Source organism: Pinus tabuliformis, chromosome 1_1, assembly GCF_031772625.1.
Source record: "Pinus tabuliformis cultivar Carrire ecotype Pingquan chromosome 1_1, CPIR1, whole genome shotgun sequence".
Lineage (NCBI taxonomy): Eukaryota > Viridiplantae > Streptophyta > Pinopsida > Pinales > Pinaceae > Pinus > Pinus tabuliformis.
Genome location: NC_142297.1, coordinates 207,448,143 through 207,470,284, shown reverse-complemented (window position 1 = coordinate 207,470,284; position 22,142 = coordinate 207,448,143). Strand labels below are relative to the sequence as shown.

The window sequence follows — 22,142 nt, the reverse complement described above, 5'->3', positions numbered from 1 at the left end:
AATGTATGATTTTTGAGCTAAAATTTCAATAAATCTTGGGATAATTTAGTGTTTGCAGGTGTCTCAGGCCTTGGAGGACTTGTGGGCAGGTCTCTAGCTAGCCCTTGGGCCTCAAGGTTTTGTTTCCTAAACTCTTCCCTTACCCACTGGTTACTTACAGCTAGGTAAATACTTCATAACAGTGACAAAGAATCCATCTAAGTGGCACAAAATAAATTTGCAAACTATCTTGTGCATTGACAAGACACTTAGGCACATTTGGACATTATTTGTTTGGACCAAATCATAAGTTTTAGTGACTGTCAACTCTGAATCAGAGGTCTGAAACATATCAGTTGCATAAGCACTTTTCCACTGTTGGTTCCCTCCTTCAAGCACACTAAAATTCAAAGCAAAGGGAAATAAGGGTTGTAAGACTGTTTTGGCACTCATTAGAGCTTTTTTCATCTTAAGAAATTCACTGAAACACAAATAGTTTACTGTTGCCCTAAAGTTACTCATTTGTGTCATTTAAAATTATGAATACGTTGCTTTAAGTGTTCTCATTTTCTCATAAGGTTGTTAGCATTGGATAAACAATATCTTTTTTTATGAGAATATTGTTTGATACAATGGCCTTGGTATAACTCTCGTCTTATTTCTAATACATCTTATTGAAGGATAACCTTACATGGGCACTTGGCTCTAAGGAACTTGCTCTATCTAATATCAAATTGAGTATTCTTATGCTCTTTTACCTTGGTATAACTCTCTTGTCTTATTGATAATACATCTTATTGAAGGATAACCTTACCTTGGCACTTAGGCTTTAAGGAACTTGCTAAATCTAATATCAAATTGGATCTTCTTATGCTCTTTTATTTGACAACATTGACTATATTATCAGATTTTTGAAGTACCTAATTAAACATTGGTAGCTTGTGTTGATGTAGACTAAGAGCATTTACAAAACACATTGCTTCTTTTTTTGGATAATTGTCATTGGCATATTATTTTGAAAGATTGGGTAATTGCTGAACATAGATAAGTGCTCAAGTTCTCCTTCCTGCCATTTGGTTAAAGCACATTGTGGATCTTGGCTAATTAGTAATCAGCATTTGGCATCAAAAGTTTAGCTTGGGGATTAGTAAATACAATTGTTGAAGAATATTGGTTAAGAATATTTGTAATAATCTCATTGGCTAAATATCTAAGCAAGCAAATGCTCTAATTGTTCATGGTTGTACGATTTTTGTTTAAAATTGGATAAGCCATTGGAAGAGCATTAGATTTTTCTCTAGCACTCTATCAATTGCCTTAGTTCATTGGTTAATATCCCTTATATTGTTGATCTTTCTATGAGATTAATTGAGTAGGTTCCATCTTCATCGTACTTTGTGGATATCTCTTGTTGGCACTTTGGCATTTATTCTTATTGTTGAGATTCTTCTTGAATATCATGAATAAGTGCTTCTCGATATAACAAGCAAGAGTGTTGACTCCATATGGCACTGGTCTAAAAAATAAATTCAATCTAATCCTTAAAATATTTCTAGATTTAAAGTGGCTTGGCCACTCAACTGTGTCTCCTAGACTCGTTGGTTCCCAACTTGTCTTCCATCATATCATTTCCACAGGTCTACCCCCCATAGCCTGCTGTTGGGAGACAACTAGAAAGAAGAGGTTGGGGATTACGGTGACAGCCCCCGACCTGAGTCGTTGTCACAATGCCTGTACAATTTGAGTGACAACATTTTTTGGCACCGTTGTTGGGGACCAATTTATTTGACCTTGGCTTTGCGACATTCATCTTAATCATATTCATCCTCTCATCTCTCATCTTTTATTTTTTGACATTCTTCACCAGAATAAGTTCCTTGTCCTTGGTTCCCTTTACTAACTTATTTTCTAACATCTTGGGTATCTAAGGTTAGGTTCTTGTTCGAGTGGCGAGTCCCCTTCCTTCACCTTCTACATGGGTGTGTATTAGAAGGAACCCAAGTGGCTTGGTTAATCTTACTCCAGATCCTGAAAAGGTTATCAGAGTTCGATTACACAAGCTCTCTTCCCGTGCACTTCTTGTTAATCTCGAGTAGCAAGCTCTCTCTGATATCCATTTGCTTTTTCTTGATCCTGTTCAGTAAGACATCATGGATGACTTGTATCTTCCTTGTAATTTCGCTAACATTCAAGGTTATCCGCATGACCTTCTTGATAAAGGCTTGGAGAAGTTTCCTTCTTCCCAAGGCAATAATGCGGTAAATACTAAATCTCATCTTAATAATTTTTGGCATTTCATGAATAAATGGTGTGGTGGTGTTAACTTTAATCATGAGTATGTAAAGATGAAACTTTTTGTTCTCTCTTTTGAAGAAGATGCTTTGCAATGGTTCACTGAGAAACCTTATCATTCTTTTGATTCATTGCAATCGAGTATCACTGCCTTTAAGGACAAATATGGAGATAAGAGAGAGGAAAGGCATCTGGTTAAAGTTATTAGCATCATAAAGAAGAAAAGCTTTTGATAATATGTGTAAAATTCAATTTAATCTTTAAAATCTTGCTATATTTGACCAAGTAACTAGGCCATTCTATTGTCTCCTAGACTTGTTGGTTCCTAGCTTGTCCTTCATCATCTCATTTCCACAGGGTGTACCCCCCATATCTTGCTGTTGGGAAACAACTAGAACAAGAAGGTTGGGGATTAGGGTGACAACCCCCAACCTGAGTCGTTGTTGCGGTGCCTGTACAATCTGAGCGACAAGACAACCCATTGTTTGGACCTCATGTTTGAGGATATTGGAAGAATTGAGTGGGTAAAGAATTGTGTGGAAGAAGCAAAATCCATAACTAGCTTTATCTACAACCATTCATGGGTTTTAAACCTTATGAAAAAACACATTGGGAATGAAGAGCTTGTTTGGTCAACGATTAAACAATTTACAACAAACTTTCTTATGTTGCAATCCCTTTTTAACAAAAGGACAACTTGAGGAAGATGTTTTCTTCTGATGAATGGAATGCATCTTAGTGGACTAGAAAGGTTGAAGGGAGAAAGGTGGTCAATCAAGTGTATTATTTTTTTTGTTTTTTGTTTTTGGAAAAGGTAGAAGTGATATTGCTATTTAGTGAGTCTTTTGTGGGATTGTTGCGGATGGTTCATGGTGGTAAACCTGCCATGGATGATCCCAAGCCTCTTCACACGTGTTACAGAAGAACAACCCTAAAAACAGGCCCAAAACAAATCCAAAAATGATGTTAAGGACTTCACTCTTCTTTGTATTCCCTTTGTTGATGGTAATCTTCACTTCGGTTATGATAAGGCTCCTTCCCAGATGATCTTTGCACTTCTTGATATCAGAATTGCTGGACCCAAAATTTCTACTTCAAATGAAATATGAAAATCCCTATTTATAGTTGTTTCCTCATTAATTAGGCCGACTTGTTTGGAGGGTGAGCCGACATGTCATTTTGTGAAGACCTTTTATTCCATATTGTAGACGACTTGTAGGAGGTGTCTTTGCTTGGTCTTGGAGGGCCTTATTATACATTTAATGATTCATACAAAAATGTAACATGTCCAATAAGGGTCCTTCATACATGACATTGACTCTCTTTGACTTTATGACCAATCCCAAGGGCATGAGTTTTGTTTATGAGGCCATGGATTAGGCCAGAGAGGCAATAAAGTCAACATATGGGGATAACAAACAACATTGTCTTCTTCTATGGAGAATTATTGATGAAAGATGAAACAAACAACTCCATGCACTTTTACATGTATTTGGCTACTACTTAAACCCCAAGGTATGTAATTTCAATTTTTAGTGTTTATATGTTTTTTGTTTCTAACATTCAATATATATATATATCAAACTCTTGAATTTCAATGAGTATCGGTGCCTATGGCTTATCTATTGCTATAAGTAGAGGAAAGGATCTTCCAGGTAAGTAATGCTAAAGTTTTCTAATGATTTTACTCATTGCAAGAGTTGAGTGACGAGTCCAAATTTTCAAAGTCATTTTCTAATACTTTTTTTTTCCTTCCTTCAACTCTTATTGCAACCTATTGTTGGAAACAATTTGGTAGCTAGTGCCTTGATTTGCAAAAAAATTGCAATTTGGATATTGAGTCAAACATGTAGTGCTTTAGGGTATGAAAGGAATTGGTGCATTTTTGGGTGGATGCATACCATGAAGAGGAACTGCTTGGAGAAAAAATGGTTGAAAGGAAGATGTTCAATGTAATCATAGGTTGAGGCATAACCAATTGTTGAACAAGGCCCCCAATTCAAGCAACAAAGTTTTGGGTGACTTTGATCCATCATCATAATGGGTTGTGGAGGGTGAGGGATCACAATGAGGAGACCTTTCTAGGATGGACTTGGACCCATCTCCATAGGGAGAGATATCACAACCTTAAGGGCTAGGGCAATCAAGTCCAAACCCTATTGCAGGGAATGAGGAGGATCAAGCTAATGATTTTGATGATGATCATTAGTACTAGTTGTTGTAGTATTGTAATACTATGTTTATTTTTGGATTCTAGAGTCTTGAGGCCATTTAGAGCTTATTTCTTGACGCATTTTTGCTTAGAATCTAGAGATGTATTGTTATTAAGTACTATTTTGGTTATATGCACTCACAATTGCTATATAAATGAGAACTTTTGCATATTTGTCTCTAAATGGCTTGGATTCATATGGATGCACTTGAATATATATGTTTTTTTGTTTGGTTTTTTTAGGTTCCAGTCTAAGTCACCTGACACGGGGATTCGGGACACGTAGGATTCGGGATTCGTGGTGTCGGATTCGGGACACGCTGACCCCCGGAACAAGACACGTTATATATTATTTTATTAAAATATATATATATATATATATACATTAAAAATTAGATATTAGCATATTTCTTATACAAATTTTAATTAATGATATAATGAGTCACATGCTATATCTAATGTGATGTTAGATATAAAGTTAAATACTAGATAACTATAAAAAAATAAATAAATATTGCATTAAAATTCATTAAACTAAAAATCATCCTCAAAGTTGCTAAAAACAATCATATTCCTTACTCTCTTTATATTTACTAAAATTAGAGTTGAACCAATACATATGCTTTACTAAAATTAAAGGATGGTTCATGGCTGGTTGCCAATAATCCAGCTGTCAATGACGTAGGCAGTGAATATGTTCGTGAAACTGGCACAGGCCTTGCTGGCACGCAGTTCTGGGAACCTGGGTGTTTATATAACTATATATATAGCAGTGGGCGGTGAATTGAATTGAATTGTCACGTGTAATATTCAGATTCCACATTCAGTCAGCGACACTGCAATCATATGAATGTTCCTATCGCCACAACGTCATAACTCAACTTGCCTCACTATTTCTCATCTGAAATTTAGCTGCTGATGCCCAATCACTAACGCCATTAAATTTTATATTCATAATTGCGAAGGAGGCCGCCATTAGATTTTATATTCATAATTGCGAAGGAGACCGCCATTAAATTTTATTTTCATAGTTCGAGAGACATGACGCGTTCCGTGGTAAATTTTTCATAAAATCGAAAACGATGTTCTGTTACTTTAATGGAACTGACGGACATGCTAGCATATATTATTTAAATGTTTGATGGAGTGTTGGATTACAGAGAAAAGTGACCCTCGGCCTCTCTGGCCAGTCAAGTTGCCATGCCTATAAATTTCCCTGTGTCTCGCTATTTCTTCATCTTCATCCTTATTTGAACTTTCTTACGTTCAAAGGAAGAGTCGAGAAGGAGAATTCTTTTCGGGTTACAGGTCGATTCTCCTCGCTCAGCGCTGAGAGTCCGCTCCTTGTCTCGCCGCAACAACACAACTTGCCGCACCAACTGTCTTTGCATACCCGTCAACCAAGCCGTTTAAAACCTAGCAAAACGAATCAGAAAGATAGGACACGCACAAAAATCGTGACACGATTTGGGAAAATTGCGGCACGTTAGTGACACGACGTGTCAGAAAATGACACGACGTGCCCTTCAATTTGGACACGAATCCGACCAGAATCGTGTCGGATTCGACCGATTCGGGATTCGCCAGGGGGTATGAACGAATCCGGTTTCATAGGTTCCAGTCTAATTCCCATTTTTGGGGTCATTTGATGATTGGTTCGGATTCGATAACATTGGTCTCATCATGGCTGGATATTGGTTACAAGGGCCCCACATTTATTTTTTACGTGTATGGTTTCAACAAGGGAGATATTGGAAGACTCTTCATTACAGGTTTTGAGTCATTTATGTTTTTTGGCATGATTGTGGGGTCATTAGTTGATAAATAGTGATGCACGAAGGCAAGTTCTCTATTTATGTTCAAACCTCTAGATTGGGTCATCTATGTTATTTTGCATGATGGTGGGGTCATTAACTGATAAACATGGGTGGACAAGGGCAAGTTCTCTATTTATTCCACACCTCTAGTGATCTGAAATTGATCTAAGATAAACAATTAAGGTATTACAGACTCATGTGCATGGATGTGCCTATGTTATTTTATGCAACGGATCGATAAGATTGTGAAATACAAAGGCATGGAAGCAGTTAGAGAAAACATAACAGGCAAACATATAAACACAAGTAGTTTAATAAGGAGTTCACCCGATACTCCTGGGCTACGTCTCCCAGTGCAGCTTTCAGTGGTGGCCTCTCTATTATGTTTTCAAAGTAGAGTTTTTACAACAGTGAGCTCAATTTGAGTCTCAGACAGCAGATATAAATCAGCAAGACTGTACTTGGATCCCCCAAGTCTCTGGAGTACACAAAATCTTCTCACTGAACTCTTGACCTCTATTGGTCACAGTAATATGAGCCCAATCTGATATTCATACATGACAAGCATTACAGAGGAGTGCGCTTGAACCTCTCAAGCCTTTTTTGGAGTACACAGACTCTCTGACTCTCTCTGTTTCTGTCTAGGTCGATGTTGCCTTTGCTTCTGCAGTTCAGCTCAGCTTCTTCTCTCTGCTCTTAGCGTTTCGCTTTTAACTTACTACTTTCTTACTGCGTACTGCTCTCTCTGTCAGTTCGTGGCTTTAAAGCCAATCTGCTTTTTGACTGTTCGTTTCCGCTTCCCGGCTTTCCGGTTCCCCTGCCTATGTCTGTTTGAATCCTGCTGTTCTGTGTAATCATCACTGTATAACGCCTCACAGGGAGGTGGCCACCTATTTCATAATGGATGAGTGTCAGTTCTCTTGGACATGGCCGTTTATTCCATTAACTCCAAGAATGCCCGCGAAACACGACCTTCTGCCAACACATCGTCCAAATCAGACTTCAAATCCTATACAACTTTGCCTGTTAACCTCGTCGAATCCGGTCATCCATCGGAACGCGTCTTCGCCGTTGATCTGGAGCCTCCAGATCCTACGGTCACCGTCCATATTGGGCGGATAAGTAACATGATGTTTATCCGTTCGATGTGAGTGGTTTTCTCTCTCTTCCGCTGGACGCATGGCAACCATTGTGTGGCATCGGGCGAGACTCTGTTGAAACTGCTTACTGCTCGAAGCCCTTCCGATATTTTGCCGGTTTTTGTGGGACCCCGCTGTTGACGGAATCAGAACGATATTTTTTTGCATTTTACAATTATTTCGGGTTCGGGCGCTCGAGGTTTTTCCTTCTTTGAGGGGTTTGCCCTGCGATATGCGATCAGAAACTACCCCCGTTTCTTGAAATGACCTCTGGTTTTGCTAATTTGTGGCAACGCGCGTTACCATGGGCCGACGGTCTGCGACGCATGACTGACGGTCCTCATTGCTCCGCGCTAATCACAAATTGCAATTGTTACGAGGATACCTCCGATAAGCTTGATCTTTATAAGACTTGTAGCCTTTGGAAATTGGCATAGTTTTTAAAGAGTTCATGAAAACTTAGAGAGTGTTCTAGGATCCAATTTGGATCACGACATTTCCACTGAAAAAGCTTTTGGACCACCAAAAGTTGGTATTTTTTAAGCATCAATCAAGTGAGGGTATAGATTCCTCGCTTGCCCAATTCCTATCTATTTTGCACTGCTTGGTTTTGAACCTTTGAGTCCAATCTTGATATACTCAACATCCCCTCTGCGCGTAGTTCTCACCTTTCTGGAGATATTTAGGGAACAGATCATCAATAGAAGGCAATTGACTCTGCTCTTCGGGATCTTCAATTAATGAAGGTTCAAATAGTCTCAAGCTTTCTGCATTAAATACTGAATAGATGTGCATGTAAGCTGGCAAATCAATGCGAAAAGCATTCTAACCAATTTTCTCAAGTATTTTGAAAGGTCCATACCTTATTGTCTTCAGCTTCTTACCTTCACATTGCATTCTGTCTTTGCTGATATACAGCCAGACTTGATCACCAACTTGGAAACTATGCTCAATTCGATGCTTATCATGCCTTGCCTTGTACTTGTCTTGGCTCTTTTCCTTTCTGTTCCGGTATTGCCTGGTGAATTTCTTGGATTTGTTTAATGAACTTGGTTGCCTTGTCCACATCACTGTGTCCATCAACCGCTATGTCTTTACCAAAGACAAAATCCAAGGGAGACCTTGGTATGAAACCAAAACAGGTCCCAAAAGGAGATCTCTGTGTAGAAGAATGTTTAGCTCGGTTGTAAGCATGCTGCATATAACACAAATGTTCATCCCAAAGCTTGGGGTGGTTGCTGTAATAGCCTCTGAGCAACTTGTTCACTGTCCTGTTGACCACCTCTGTTTGGCCCTCTGTTTGCGGATGAAAAGCTGTACTCGTCTGGTGTCCATCAATTCCCACAAACTCGACCAAAATTTCCCAACAAATCGGGAATCTCAATTAGATACAATGGAAGTGGGTAATCCAAAATGAATCCATACATGCTAAAAGAACAACTTTGCAGTTTGTTCCGTTGTAATCTGTTTGTTACAAGGTATCAAAATACACATTTTGCTGAACCTATCCACAACAACATATAAATAGTCATGACCTTTTCTAGGATTTACGCAGTCCCCCAACAAAGTCCATGGAAACACTCTCCCAAGGATGAGAAGGAACTGGTAGTGGAGTGTACAAGCCTAGTTTTCTATTGCTAGGCTTGTGTTTAGCACACATGGTTTCATTCATTTATATATCTAGAAATTGTTTCATTCATTTTTGGCCAATAACAAAATCTTTGCAGCTGTGCAACTGTTTTACTTACACCAAAGTGACCTGAGATTAGAGAAGTGTGTGCTTTTCGAATTATCTTTACTCTTTTAGTTTGTGGAATGCATAACTTTCCAAAATGATACAAGAGTTGGTCCTTAACATGATAATGCAATTCTTCTACTTGTTTGACATGACTTAAAGTTGCATATACATCTTTGAAATCTATATCTTGAGCATACTGTTTTATGTAGCTTTCATGCAATACTAGGTTATGCTTAAGTATTGTAGATGCACTTATGATTGGTCTGGACAACATATCTGCAACTTTATTGTGTATGCCCTTTTTATATCTGATTACATGATGAAACTGTTGTAGAAAACCCATCCACCTATAATGTCTTGATTGCTACAACTTAGTTTGTGAGTGTAAATATTGAAGTGGTTGATGATCAGTATGTATAACTGTCTCTTTGCCCATTAAATAATGTTTCCACTTTTTCACACTTTGTACTAATGCGTACAATTCTTTATCATATGTGGGATAATTAACTATTGCAGAATTAAATGTCTCAGAATGATAACATATGGGTTTACTGTGCTGCATCAACACTGCTCCCATGGCATAGTCACTGGCATCTGTTTCAATCTCAAATGGTTTTTGAAGATCGGACAGTGCTAGTACCGGTGCTATACTAATCTTTTCTTTTAAGGTGTTGAAGGCTTTCTACTGTTTGCCTCCCCACTGAAACACCTTGTTCAATCCTGCTAAAGCATGTAAAGGAGCTACAATCAAGGAAAAGTTAGAAATAAACTTTCTCCAATACTATGATGCTCCTAGGAAGCTTCTAATTTTTGTAGCAGATTTGGGTTTAGGCCAGTTTACAATGACTGCAAACTTAGAGGGATCTATCTTCAATTCACCACCCCCTACAATATGACCCAAATAATTCAAAGATGTTTTGCCAAATTCACATTTTGAGAGCCTAACATAAAGATTTTCTCTTTTCAAAACATCTAGAGTCTGCTTTACATGCTTCAAATGTTCTTCCGATGTTTTACTAAATATAAGAATGTAATCTAAATATACAATGACAAAAGCATCAATAAAAGGCCTGAGTACATCATTCATTACTCTCATGTAAGTAGCAGGAGCATTAGTTAAGCCAAAAGGCATAACTAACCACTCATCAATCCCTGCTTTGTTTTGAAAACAATCTTCCATGCATCTTGCTCTCCAACTTTGCCCTGATGATAGCCACTATACAAGTCCAACTTGGAAAAGTAAACAACGTCTTTCCACTGATCTAATAGATCATCTATGCGAGGAAGGGGATAACGATTTTTGATCGTTATCTTATTCAGTGCTCGGTAATCAATGCATATTCTCCATGAGCTATCTTTTCTCTCACCAAGACAATTGGAGACCCACATGGTGATGTGTTAGGTCTTTTGAACCCTTTCTCGAGTAGCTCTTGTACCTGCTTCTTGATTTCTACATTCTCTAAAGCAGACAACCTGTACATTCCAATGTTAGGCAATGGAGCATCTTGCTACAAATTAATATCATGTACTGTTTCCTTTTTGGGTGGCGACTTTTAGGTTCTTGAAATAGTATATCATATTCTGAAACAACTTTTTCTAAATCAGCTTGCTTTTTAGCGTTACAACTTTCAAATACATTGGTTTTATCAAGCCTCTTTTCCTTTACAACCATCAGTGAAAATTGTTTGCATGAATTTACAATTCTTTTCATTTGCCCTCAGTTTATGAGAGTATAATTATTCTTGAGTTTATGAGCTCTTACAATATATTCAATTCCATCTTTAATGAGTTGATACTTGTTTTCCGCTTTATAGAAAATGGCTTTTCTATCATACAAGTAAGGACTTCTTAACAATCCACATATATCCAAGGGAACAATGTCTAACTCAACCTCATCTACAAATGTTGACCCAAAAGAAAACTTAAGTTTACATTGTTTAGTCACTTGTAGCTTTGCTTTATCACATAACCAACCTAATGGATATGGCTTCTTGTGAGGTGTGGTTAGTAATCCCAACTTCTTTACAATTGTTTCAGAAATTAAATTTACTTGTGAGCCACTATCAACCAAAGTATCAATCTTTTGATGCTTGGAAATAACTCTAATATGAAAAAGCTCATGTCTTTTCCTCTCATTTTCTTCATTATTAGTAGATGGTGCAGAATTACTAGTAAATGCTTCAGAATTTTTACCTTTTATACCTGTGGCTGTGATTGTTGTTTCATCCCCTGAATCTGACTCCAAATCCTTCTGAATAGCTGCAACAATCTTCTTCTTTTTGCCATCGTACTTCTTGGGCCTTAGCTCCGGATGCAGAATCCAACAGTGTTCATCATTATGCCCATCCTTCTTGTAGTGAGTGCATGAAGGCTTGGTCTTTTGTACAACATTTGTCTTACTCTTTCCATTTTTGCTTTCCCTTTTCCTTGTTCTTGCTTGCAGTGGGCTTTGATGATCCCCCAACTTTTGGGTTCACATTCTTGCCTCTAGCCTCTAGATGTGTAGCCTGAATAGATACCTCATCTATTTTAGTAGGGTTAAACATGAGAATGATGTGCTTTAAATAGCTGTGTAGACCATCTATATACTTCAGCAGAGTTTCAGGTGAGTTTAGAGAAATTCTTAGAATTAAAACTCTTTTTCTAAATTCTTGGGTGTAGCCTTGTACATTTTGCCCTTTTAATTGTCGAAGAGTTTGCCATCTCATCATGGCTTGTTGCATATAAGCTAGTGGATAGAACTGTTTTTTAATTGCAAAAACAAATTCGCTCTAGACAGAAAGAATTGTACCATGCTTCATGTCAGCTTGTGTTCTGCCTTTCCACCATACCAAGGTAGTGCCTCCAAGGCGTAGGTTGGCCAGCTGAATCTTACTTTTGTCTGAATCAATCTTCTACACTCTACAATACACATCAATTTGTCTAATCGAATTGTCCAGCTTCTCTGCATTAAACTCTCCATAATATATCGGCAAATCAAATTTAATATCTAATTTAATCAAATATGTTTTCTTTTTATTTTCAGGGCTATTAAGAGGTGTGGGAAGTTTTTCTTCTTTCCCTTTGCCTTTAGAATGGTCATTGAGGAAAGAGTCTTCTGCTCCTTTATCTTGTTTGGAGTTTGATGAATCTTCATCTCTACCTTTCTTAAATTCTCTATACATTTCTTCTACCATGGCTCTCATGGTCATGAACTGTTCATGAACTGGGAGTTTGATTCCAAGTGACTTTCTTTTGCCATTTTCCTCTTATGATAGACTCTTCCAATTTCTGGGTTAGCTTCAACCAATTCTCCTTTTCCTAATTTGAGCTTTGTCCTAGTTAGCATTCAACAACAAAATCCAACACAAGCTTGTCTAACCTTAGCAACCTAGAGCTCTGATACCACTTGATCTAACACAAACAATTAAGGTATTACAAACTCATGTGCATGGATGTGCCTATGTTATTTTATGCAACAGATAAATAAAATTGCGAAATACACAGGCACGGAAGTAGTTAGAGAAAACATAACAGGCAAACATATAAACACAACAAGTTTAATAAGGGGTTCACCCAATACTCCTGGGCTACGTCTCCCGGTCCAACCTTCAGTGGTGGCCTCTCTATTATGTTTTCAAAGCAGAGTTTTTATAACAATGAGCTAAATTTGAGTCTCACACAGTAGATATAAATCAGCAAGACTGTACTTGGATCCCCCAAATCTCTAGAGTACACAAACTCTTCTCACTGAACTCTTGACATCTATTGGTCACAGTAATATGAGCCCAATCTGATACTCATACATGACATGCATTACAAAGGAGTGCGCTTGAACCTCTCAAGCCTTTTCTGGAGTACACAAACTCTCTGACTCTCTCTGTTTCTTTCTGGCTCGATGTTGTCTTTGGTTTTGCAGGTCAGCTCGACTTCTTCTCTCTGCTCTTAGCATTTCGCTTTTAACTTACTGCTTTCTTATTGCTTGCTGCTCTCTTTGTCAGTTCGTGGCTTTAAAGCCAATTTGATTTCTGATTGTTCGTTTCTGCTTCCCGGCTTTCCAGTTCCCCTGCCTCTATCTGTTTGAATCCCTCTGTTCTGTGTAATAATCACTGTATAACGCCTCACAGGGAGGTGGCCACCTATTTTGTAATGGATGAGTCTCAGTTCTCTTGGACATGGCCGTTTATTCCATTAACTCCAAGAATGCCCACGGAACACGACCCTCTGTCAACGCATCGTCCACATCAGACTTCAAATTCTATGCAATTTTGCCTATTAACCTCGTCAAATCCTGTCATCCATCGGAACGCATCTCCGCCGTTGATCTGGAGCCTCCAGATCATACAGTCACCGTCCATATCGGGCGAATAAGTAACATGATGTTTATCCGTCTGATGTGAGCGGTTTTCTCTCTCTTCCGTTAGATGTGTGGCAACCGTTGTGTGGCATCGGGCAGGACTCAATTGAAACCGCTTACCGCTTGAAGCCCTTCCAATATTCTGTCGGTTTTTGTGGGACCCCGCTTCTGACGGAAGCAGAATGATATTTTTCCGCATTTTACAATTATTTCGGGTCCGGGCGCTCGGGGCTTTTCCTTTTTTGAGGGGTTTGCCCTGATTAGCGACTTGTCGCTAATCACATATAAGAAAATACCCCCATTTCTTGAAATGATCTCTGGTTTTGCTAATTTGTGGTAGCGCGCATTACCATGGGCCGACGGTCTGTGCACGTGACCGACGGTCCTCGTTGCTCCACGCTGATCACAAAGTGTAATTGTTCCGAGGATACCTCCGATAAGCTTGATCTTTATAATACTTGTAGCCTTTGGCATAATTTTTAAAGAGTTCATGAAAACTTAGAGAGTGTTCTAGGATCCAATTTGGATCATCTAGATAGTATGGAAGAGCCCTCTTTTTGCTGATCATTGACATTCGTAGCCAAAAGGTGGGTTCGAAGAAGATTTTGATGATAGATGTTGAGAGGAGGCTTCTTACAAATAAGATCTTGATAATCAACATTTTGTGTTGCTCTCTATATGATGGGCAGTAATATTAGTTTTGTTGACTACTTTGATGATCTAAGTCCCCATAGAAGAGGTATATATGCAAAACCATTTCAGATAGAGGAATGGAGATTAGGTTCTCAATGGTTCATAATGAAAAGACAAACTAGCCAATATAATGACTTGTTGGCATTGAGATGCATTGGTATGAGTTGTTAATAGTAGCTATCTAGCATTGGGAGCATTGAAACATTCTTCTGTTTCCAAGTTTGGGTCTTTTGCATTTCATCCAACTTTGGAGTGGGCTTTCAATTGGTGATAGACTCATAGCCATCCAATTAGGTACATATATATTTGTTGTATCACCTTGTATCTGACAGGGGGTGATTATCAGTGATTGACAATTAGGCTTCAAGTTTCGAAGTTCTATTGATCCAGTAGAAACAAGAAACCTTAAGCCACAACTAGAACTAGAGCCTCAAGCTAGAGTCAAAGTTGTTTCCAGAGCCAAAGTAAGAGCCATGAGTGGTTTGGTTTGATGTCTTCCTTGAACCACCATTTAATAAAAGACTTACAGCTTTTGTTAGATAACAATTTGCGGTCGTCTTCAAAAGGTGACATTGACTTTTAGCTAAATTGGAAATGTTTTGGAAATTGTTGAGCCTTGGAAGAGCCAAGTTCCAGAATTTGTAGTCATCTTTAAACGACCATCTTTAGACAAAGTTTTTTGTCATCCTTAAACCACCGTTTAGTACAAGCCATCATCTTTTGCTAGCCATTTTGTTTGTGATCTCACAAAACCACCAAATTTAGAGAGCACATCCAGCGATTGGAAGCTACACCCTTTCGGAATTTTGGTTTGGTGGGGGAGAGGGGAGGGGGTGGCAGGGAAGCCTTGGACTATGGGAAATTGTGTTATTCAATTGAGAAGGAATATGGGGACTCTCAAGGGAATATGAAATGTCTTCGGAAGTTCAAAATATCTTGGAAGATGAATCCAATGGTCATAAACCATGTATATCTATGTGTATGTTATTAATGAAAAGCATTCCATGCTTATCTCAATTTGTATGTAGTCTAACAGAAAATACCTTTCTATGGTTGTGGTGTGAAGAAGCGTTTTTTCTTTTCTTTTTTCCTATGTGGTTCATGGACCCCTAAGATTGATGACTGCTATGTTGACGGAATATTTGTACCAAGCAGATCCACCCGAAGGGATCACTTCCTGCCAGCTCAACCATGGAGCTTGACTCAGAGAGTGTCAAGAAAATTGAACCCGTGGCCTCTCAAAAGGGAAAGCTGCTTTAATGATGGGGACTCGACCAATTGAGCTAATCGTCGGGGCTAGTGGTGTGAAGAAGTATTGTTAGTATTGAGTTATATTTTGGATTGTATAATTTTTAATGTGAGGTTTTTAGTATTGGAAAAATCAATATGGAAGTGTGTGTACTTTTAAGGTGAATTTGGGAGAAGCTTGGATGTGTCCAGACAACACAATGGCAACACGCTATCATATGGGAGTATTGAGGTGAATTTGGGAGAATCTTGGGTGTGTCCAGACTCCAGACTCCACAATGGCAACACGCTATCGTATGAGAGTATTATTGTCAGAGGGTAATTACTAAATTTAGAAATGGAATTAATCACTAAATTTAGAAATGGAATATCTTAGGTGTCACTCAGGGTAGTGGGTAGTCTTGTATAATAAATACTTCATCTCGGGATTCAAATATTCACAGGAGTTGTTGAATTTGAGTTTGATTGTTCATGGATTTGTTCAGTTTATGGGAAATTTTTCTTTCATGATATCGAAACATACTAGGTTGTGATACAAAACTCTAGTAGTTTTTGAGTTTGAGAAATCAAGGACTGCAAGGGAACGTGTAATCTGTTGAAAAGTCCGTTTGAGGCATATGTCCAGCCTTGTAATGCCCGCAGGGGTGATTAGGAAGTGAGTACCAATTTATTGTCTGTATGGTGTGTGTTTGGGAGCATCAGTCATCTTTTAGGTAATCACTTGGTGATGTTTCATGTTGCAACTGTGATAGGAAAGCATGTTTTTGACATCTATCATAGTTTAGTTGAATTTTCAATGTTGTGCTAAATGGACGTCATATGTTATATTAGTTATAAATTTTTATATCATTGGCATTTTCATTGAATAATAAAAATGTCTGAAGAACGAAATCTATAGAAAAGTCCAAAGAAGAGTCTAGTCACTACCTGGATGCAATGTTTTCTCCTTTTTAGTATTCCCTGAATTGAGTTTACTGCATATTAACTTTTATTTTCTGCAAACTAGATTTGGGATTAGATTTGCAAAGTTCTCTGACTCCTTACAGATTGTAACTTTGAAAGGAAAACATGTTTTTGACCACTACCATAATTCTGTTAAATTCTCAATGTGCTTAATGGACATCAATATGCATAATTTTATTTCATTGGCATTTTCATCGAATAATAAAAAGCTACGAAGAAAGAAATTATAGCAAAGGAAGGGAAAAGTCCAGATAAGATTCTAATCACTCTCTGGATGCAATGTTTTCTTTCATCTAGTATTACGGATAACTTTTTTTTTCTGCAAGAATAGATTTGGGACTGAATTTTGCAAAAATCCTTGCAACTACCTGGATGCAATGTTTTCTTTCATCTAGTATCGCGGAATTGAGTTTACTGCATACAACTTTTATTTTCTGCAAGAATAGAATTGGGATTGAATTTTGCAAAATTCCTTGCAAATTGCAATGTTGTGCTCTCTTCATTTGTCTCGACAATGAGTTTTTCTTTATATTTTCAATATGAAGTTCAGGCATTATAACATGGGAATGCACTTCCTTTTTACTTTTGGGACAATTAGTTTGATGAATTTCAAAACGTAAGCAAATTGGTATTTTCTTATGGCATTCTAATCGGAAGCAAAGTGTTCTAATTTTTCCTGTCTATTTTCTCTCCAGGAACTCCAGCAATGACTTCAAGGGGTTGTGTGGAAAGGGATTTTGAGACTATTGCTGATTTTCTTTTCAAAGCAGCACAAATAGCAAGCAATGTGCAAAGGGAACATGGTAAAGTGCAGAAGGATTTTCTGAAAGGTCTTCAGAATAACAAGGAGATCCCTGAGTTGAGAGCAAGCATAGAGAAGTTTGCTTCCCAGTTTGAAATGCCTGGCTTTGATGTGTCAACCATGAAGTATAACAGTTAAAATCTAAACACTTTTGTAACAGTAAAATGATTATGTTCTGTTATTTGATTTTTTGGCATACATCGTCACATAGGGCTCAACTCACTCTCCTGTTTCCCTTTAGCTGGAATCTATGGGATAAATACATAGGAGAGCCATCCCTGGGAGGGAGTTGAGACATGAATATAACAAAAATGAAAAGCATTAGCCTTATAATTACATGTGCGCAAGTACTCTGGCCTCTTTCGGCTAGAAAATTTGATTCATGTATATGTTGTCCTTGAAAGCATTTGATGCTTTTGTAATCTGTGAACATGGACGCCACTGGAGATTGGCATATGCATACAAAAGAAATATGGAAACTGAAAATTCAGTGGTTATTGAGGACAGCGAGGAATACTGCAGTGACTTTATGCTCCAGTTGGGATTTATGAAGCTGTTTATTGGTTTGATGCTAATCAAGTTTGCTGTGATATGTAATGACAGAAGCGAGCTTAATCTAAAATGATGTAGGAACACCGTGCAAACTGGATGCCTGACTATTCTGACAAGTATGTGGAACACGTTGAAGATCCAAGAAAATCATTACGAAAGTGGTTCACCAATTGATTAGTGATGCATTCTTTGCTGAAACGGGATTATAAGTGATAAGACTAATGCAATGTAAGCCCTTGGGCTAAAGTTTGCTGCAAGAAAGCTTCATAAGAGAAATTAATGTCCAATTTACGGTTGCAGAGGCAAATTCTCGAGAGCTTAACTTGGTTCCATCCTTCTGAAGTGTGCCAAGTTGTGGTGCACTGGATACCTGTAGCATATCTTATTATGCAACATAGCACCTTTCCATTTTTGTTTTCTCCTTTCACATGGTGCAAGTTTTATATTTTAAATGTCAAAGAATGGGTTTGGCGCAAACTATTAACTTAAGTGATATATGCCCGTCAAGACGCTGAAAATGAAAATTCTGTGGCAGTGCTTCACTGCTTTATCGATTTATCCAATGTATTATTCAAAATATTCTGTGATAAAAAGCACCTTAAAGTGTACGGATTAAATTTGAGCTCTCGTTCACAATCATGCACCACTGCACCAAGCAATTCTGATCCATGCTGCAACGTTAAAACTATAATTGCACTGAATGCTTTTGCATTATACTCGGTTGATAACCGCTGGAAAGTATTCACATTAACCGACATTAATTTCTTGAAGTACAGGTCATTACGTGGGCTTTAGTAATGCTTCATTTTGTTTTCTATTATTTTTAAACTTGAGTGGAGTTGGAGGGAGCGAAGTTTAAAGGAAAATGCTCCTTTTCGTTATTTCTTTTTATGATCGACTTGGAGTCTAGTGAGACGTACTTCAGAGAATTTGTGTGGACTAGTTTGTTTTTTGATATTTTTAAATTTGATTGGAGTTGGAGGGAGTGAGGGAGTGGAGTTTCAAGGAAAATGCTTCTTTTCTTCTTTTATGATCGATTTGGAGTCTAGAGAAACGTACTTTAGATTGTGGACTTGTTTGATGACAGTTCAAGCGTAAATAATGTTTCGCATTGTATTGAATAAATTTATATGAACAACCATCGGATTTATAGAAATGATGACAGTCTTGTGTATATGGCGAGCAATAATAGATGGTGAATCATAGTAAACTGTCGTGATGATTATATTGAAATTGCTGTTTCGATGTGGATCGTACTGACCGGCAATAATTGATGATTAATTATATATTAGCTGTTGTGATGTTTATATTGGAATATCTGCTTCAGAAGAGAAATTGATGTCCAGTTTACATTTTGAGAAGCAAATTCTCGAGGGCTTTACTTGGTTCCATTCTTTTAAAGTGTGCCAACTTGTGGTGCACTGGACTGTGCAACATAGCACTTCTCTATTTTTGTTTTCTCTTTTCACATATTGCAAGTTGCACTTCTCCATTTTTGTTTTCTCCTTTCTCATGGTGCAAGTTTTATGTTGTAAATGTCAAATAATGGGTTTGGCACAAATTATTTCGTAATAGGATATACGCCCATCAAGATGCTGAAAGTGAAAATTCTGTAGCAGTGGCCCACTGCTTGATTGATTTATACGATGTGTTATATAAAATATTCCTGTGATAAAAAAGGACCTCCAATTGTACGGCATTAAATTCGATCTCTTATGCACAATTATGCGCCACTGCACCAAGCAATTCTTATTCATGCTGCACAGTTGACGTGGGTTTAGAGAAGCTTTATTTTGTTTTCTATGATTTTTAATTTGATTGGAGGTTTAAAGGAAAATGCCTTTCTACGTTTTTTATGATCGATTTGGGTTCTTCTGGTGAGACGTACTTTGGATAGAGTTGGTGTGGACTTGGTCGATGACAGTTCGATCGTGAAAGATGTTTCATGATTATTTTTCCGGGTCGACTACCATCTGTATTGGATTGAATAAATTTATGTGAAGAACCACAGTATTTTATGTATTTTAGCTGTTGTGATAACACTGGAATTGCTGTTTTGATGAGGGGTCTTACTCTCCGGCAATAAATTATATATTAGCTGTTGTGATGTTTATAATGGAATTGCTATTTTGATGTGTGGATGTTACTCACATGTGATAATTTACTGATGAAATCGAACTAAATATCAAACAATCCTTTTGGTTTCCATGTAAAATATTGTGATGAATATGTGTTGGAATTGTTTACGTTGATCTACTCAGATACATTTTATTTAATAAAAAAATAACCAAACATTATGAAATTGCATGTTATTTTGTCCTTGTCTACAGAAATAACTAGAATTAATTATTCCTATCTCTGTCTTTCACTCTCCTATATATGTATTTTTATTAAAAAGTGTCGTTGGATGTATATATTTTATTTAGTAAAAAATCAAACGTTATGAAATTGCATGTTATTTTTTATTGCAAAGTGAAAACATGTATGAATGACAGTGCCATTGGCACTGGTAATAAAAAAATTTTAATCAATAAAAAAATTGTTGATGATGATGATGGTTAACATCTATTGAGATCAAAACTTTGGTCTATCGGACCTAAAGAAACTAATTATTTAGTTTGATTTAAGATTTAAACTTTTGTCTATTGGACATAAAGAAACGAATTATTTAATTTGATTTAAGATTTTATTCCTATACTCAAAAAGCTTGGATGTTATATCATATTTAAAATATATAATGACATAGGAAGAGAGTTAATATTTATTTTAAAAAATATTAATATATTATATATTATATTACATATTAAAAAGTAATATTTACAAAATAAATAATAATATAAAATCGAAGTCAACATTTTTAATTTTGACTAGAATTTGTCGTAAAATAAATAATATATGTATAAAGGAAAAATATAATAAATTCTGGTTTATTAAGGTTTTGACATTTTGATAAGATGAAAAAAAAACCTTATAGTTAATTTTTAACAAAAAAAAATTCTAAGAACATCATCTATTTTATAAACAATATAATACAATTTAGATAGATGCATCTATCTTATAAAGATGAACATCATGATTTCATCTTCGGATTGTTTGTTATCTATTAGAAACAAAAGAAATTATCTTGGTTATCAATTAGAAACAAAAAAATAATAATTCAAAGTTGATGACATACATCTTTTGAATAGGAGAGATGAGGCAGCTGGGATTGTCAAAGCACTAAAGTTGTGTTCAATGTCAAAATCCAACTGTAGACAAAATGATGCATCATTGTGAATCACCATGATCTATTGCTCCCATGGCTCCTTGAAATTTGTATGCATACATTTTCAATGTTGGCTAACACAATTTTTCTCCCAACAAATTTGCTTCATATTCTTGATTTATAGTAGTGGTGGTAATTGTTATTAGTAAGATCATGTTTTGGCAGTGAAGTTGTAGATGACAACACTTGATATAAAATAGTAGGAAATAACTCTTAATTTATATGAGAGCCCAAAAGAACCATACTTTGGTTCTTTTATTTATGTGTTGATCCACATAAGATTTGGATTTGAGGGGCAACATTAAGAATAGAAGCTAGAACGAATACCTTTTGTGTGAAAAAGGTGATATGATATGATATGTATAAAGCAAAAACTATAATAAACTTTTGTTTTTATTGAGATTTAACATTGTGATATGATCAAAGAACTTTTGGTTGAAATCCCTTTAGCATTGTTAACAAAAAAAAATTCTAAGAACATTAAGACTTGACAATATAATAGAATATACATTGATGATTGATGATCATAATCACCTGTCTTATATAGTTAAGCACCATGATAAGGGTGAGTATTTCTAGGTGAAATGCATTTGGTATATATTACAAACAAAACTTCTCCAATTCAAAGTTGATGACACACATCTTTTGAAAGAAGAGATGAGGCAGCAAGAATCATCAAAGTTTGTAAGTTGTATGTAATGCCAAAGTCCAATTAGGGATAAAATGATGCATTATTGTGAATCACCAAGAAGCAGTGCTCCCTTGGCTTCTTCAGATGTGTATGCATATTTTTTCAATGTTGGCTAGCAAATTGGTACTGCCAAAAAAATTGCTTCATGTTCTTTGATTTATAGTAGTGAAGAGATTTTTCATTAGTAAGATCATGTTTCGAGAGTGAAGCTGTAGATGACAACACTTCAAATATTGTGAGAAAACTCTTAGTTTATAAGAGAGCCCAAAAAGAGCATATTATCTTTGTGTGTTGATCCATATAAGATGCAGATTTGAGGGGCAACATTAAGAGTAGAAGCTAGAATTTATATTTTTTTTGATCAAAAGATGTAAGTTTTTGCTATTGTAATAAAAAATAGGCTTTTCATATGGTC

General features: G+C 36.7%; 1 protein-coding gene across 1 annotated transcript in view; it reads left to right on the top strand.

Annotated features, from left to right (window-relative positions):
- LOC149212259 (serine hydroxymethyltransferase 4-like) overlaps positions 1–18,407 on the top strand; it is a 45,379-nt gene extending 26,972 nt beyond the window's left edge. The window contains exon 4 of the mRNA XM_089391792.1: positions 17,113–18,407. Coding sequence (XP_089247918.1) covers positions 17,113–17,357 — 245 coding nt within the window. The 3' untranslated portion in view covers positions 17,358–18,407. The remainder of the gene's footprint in view (positions 1–17,112) is intronic.
- Positions 18,408–22,142: the final 3,735 nt, after the last annotated feature.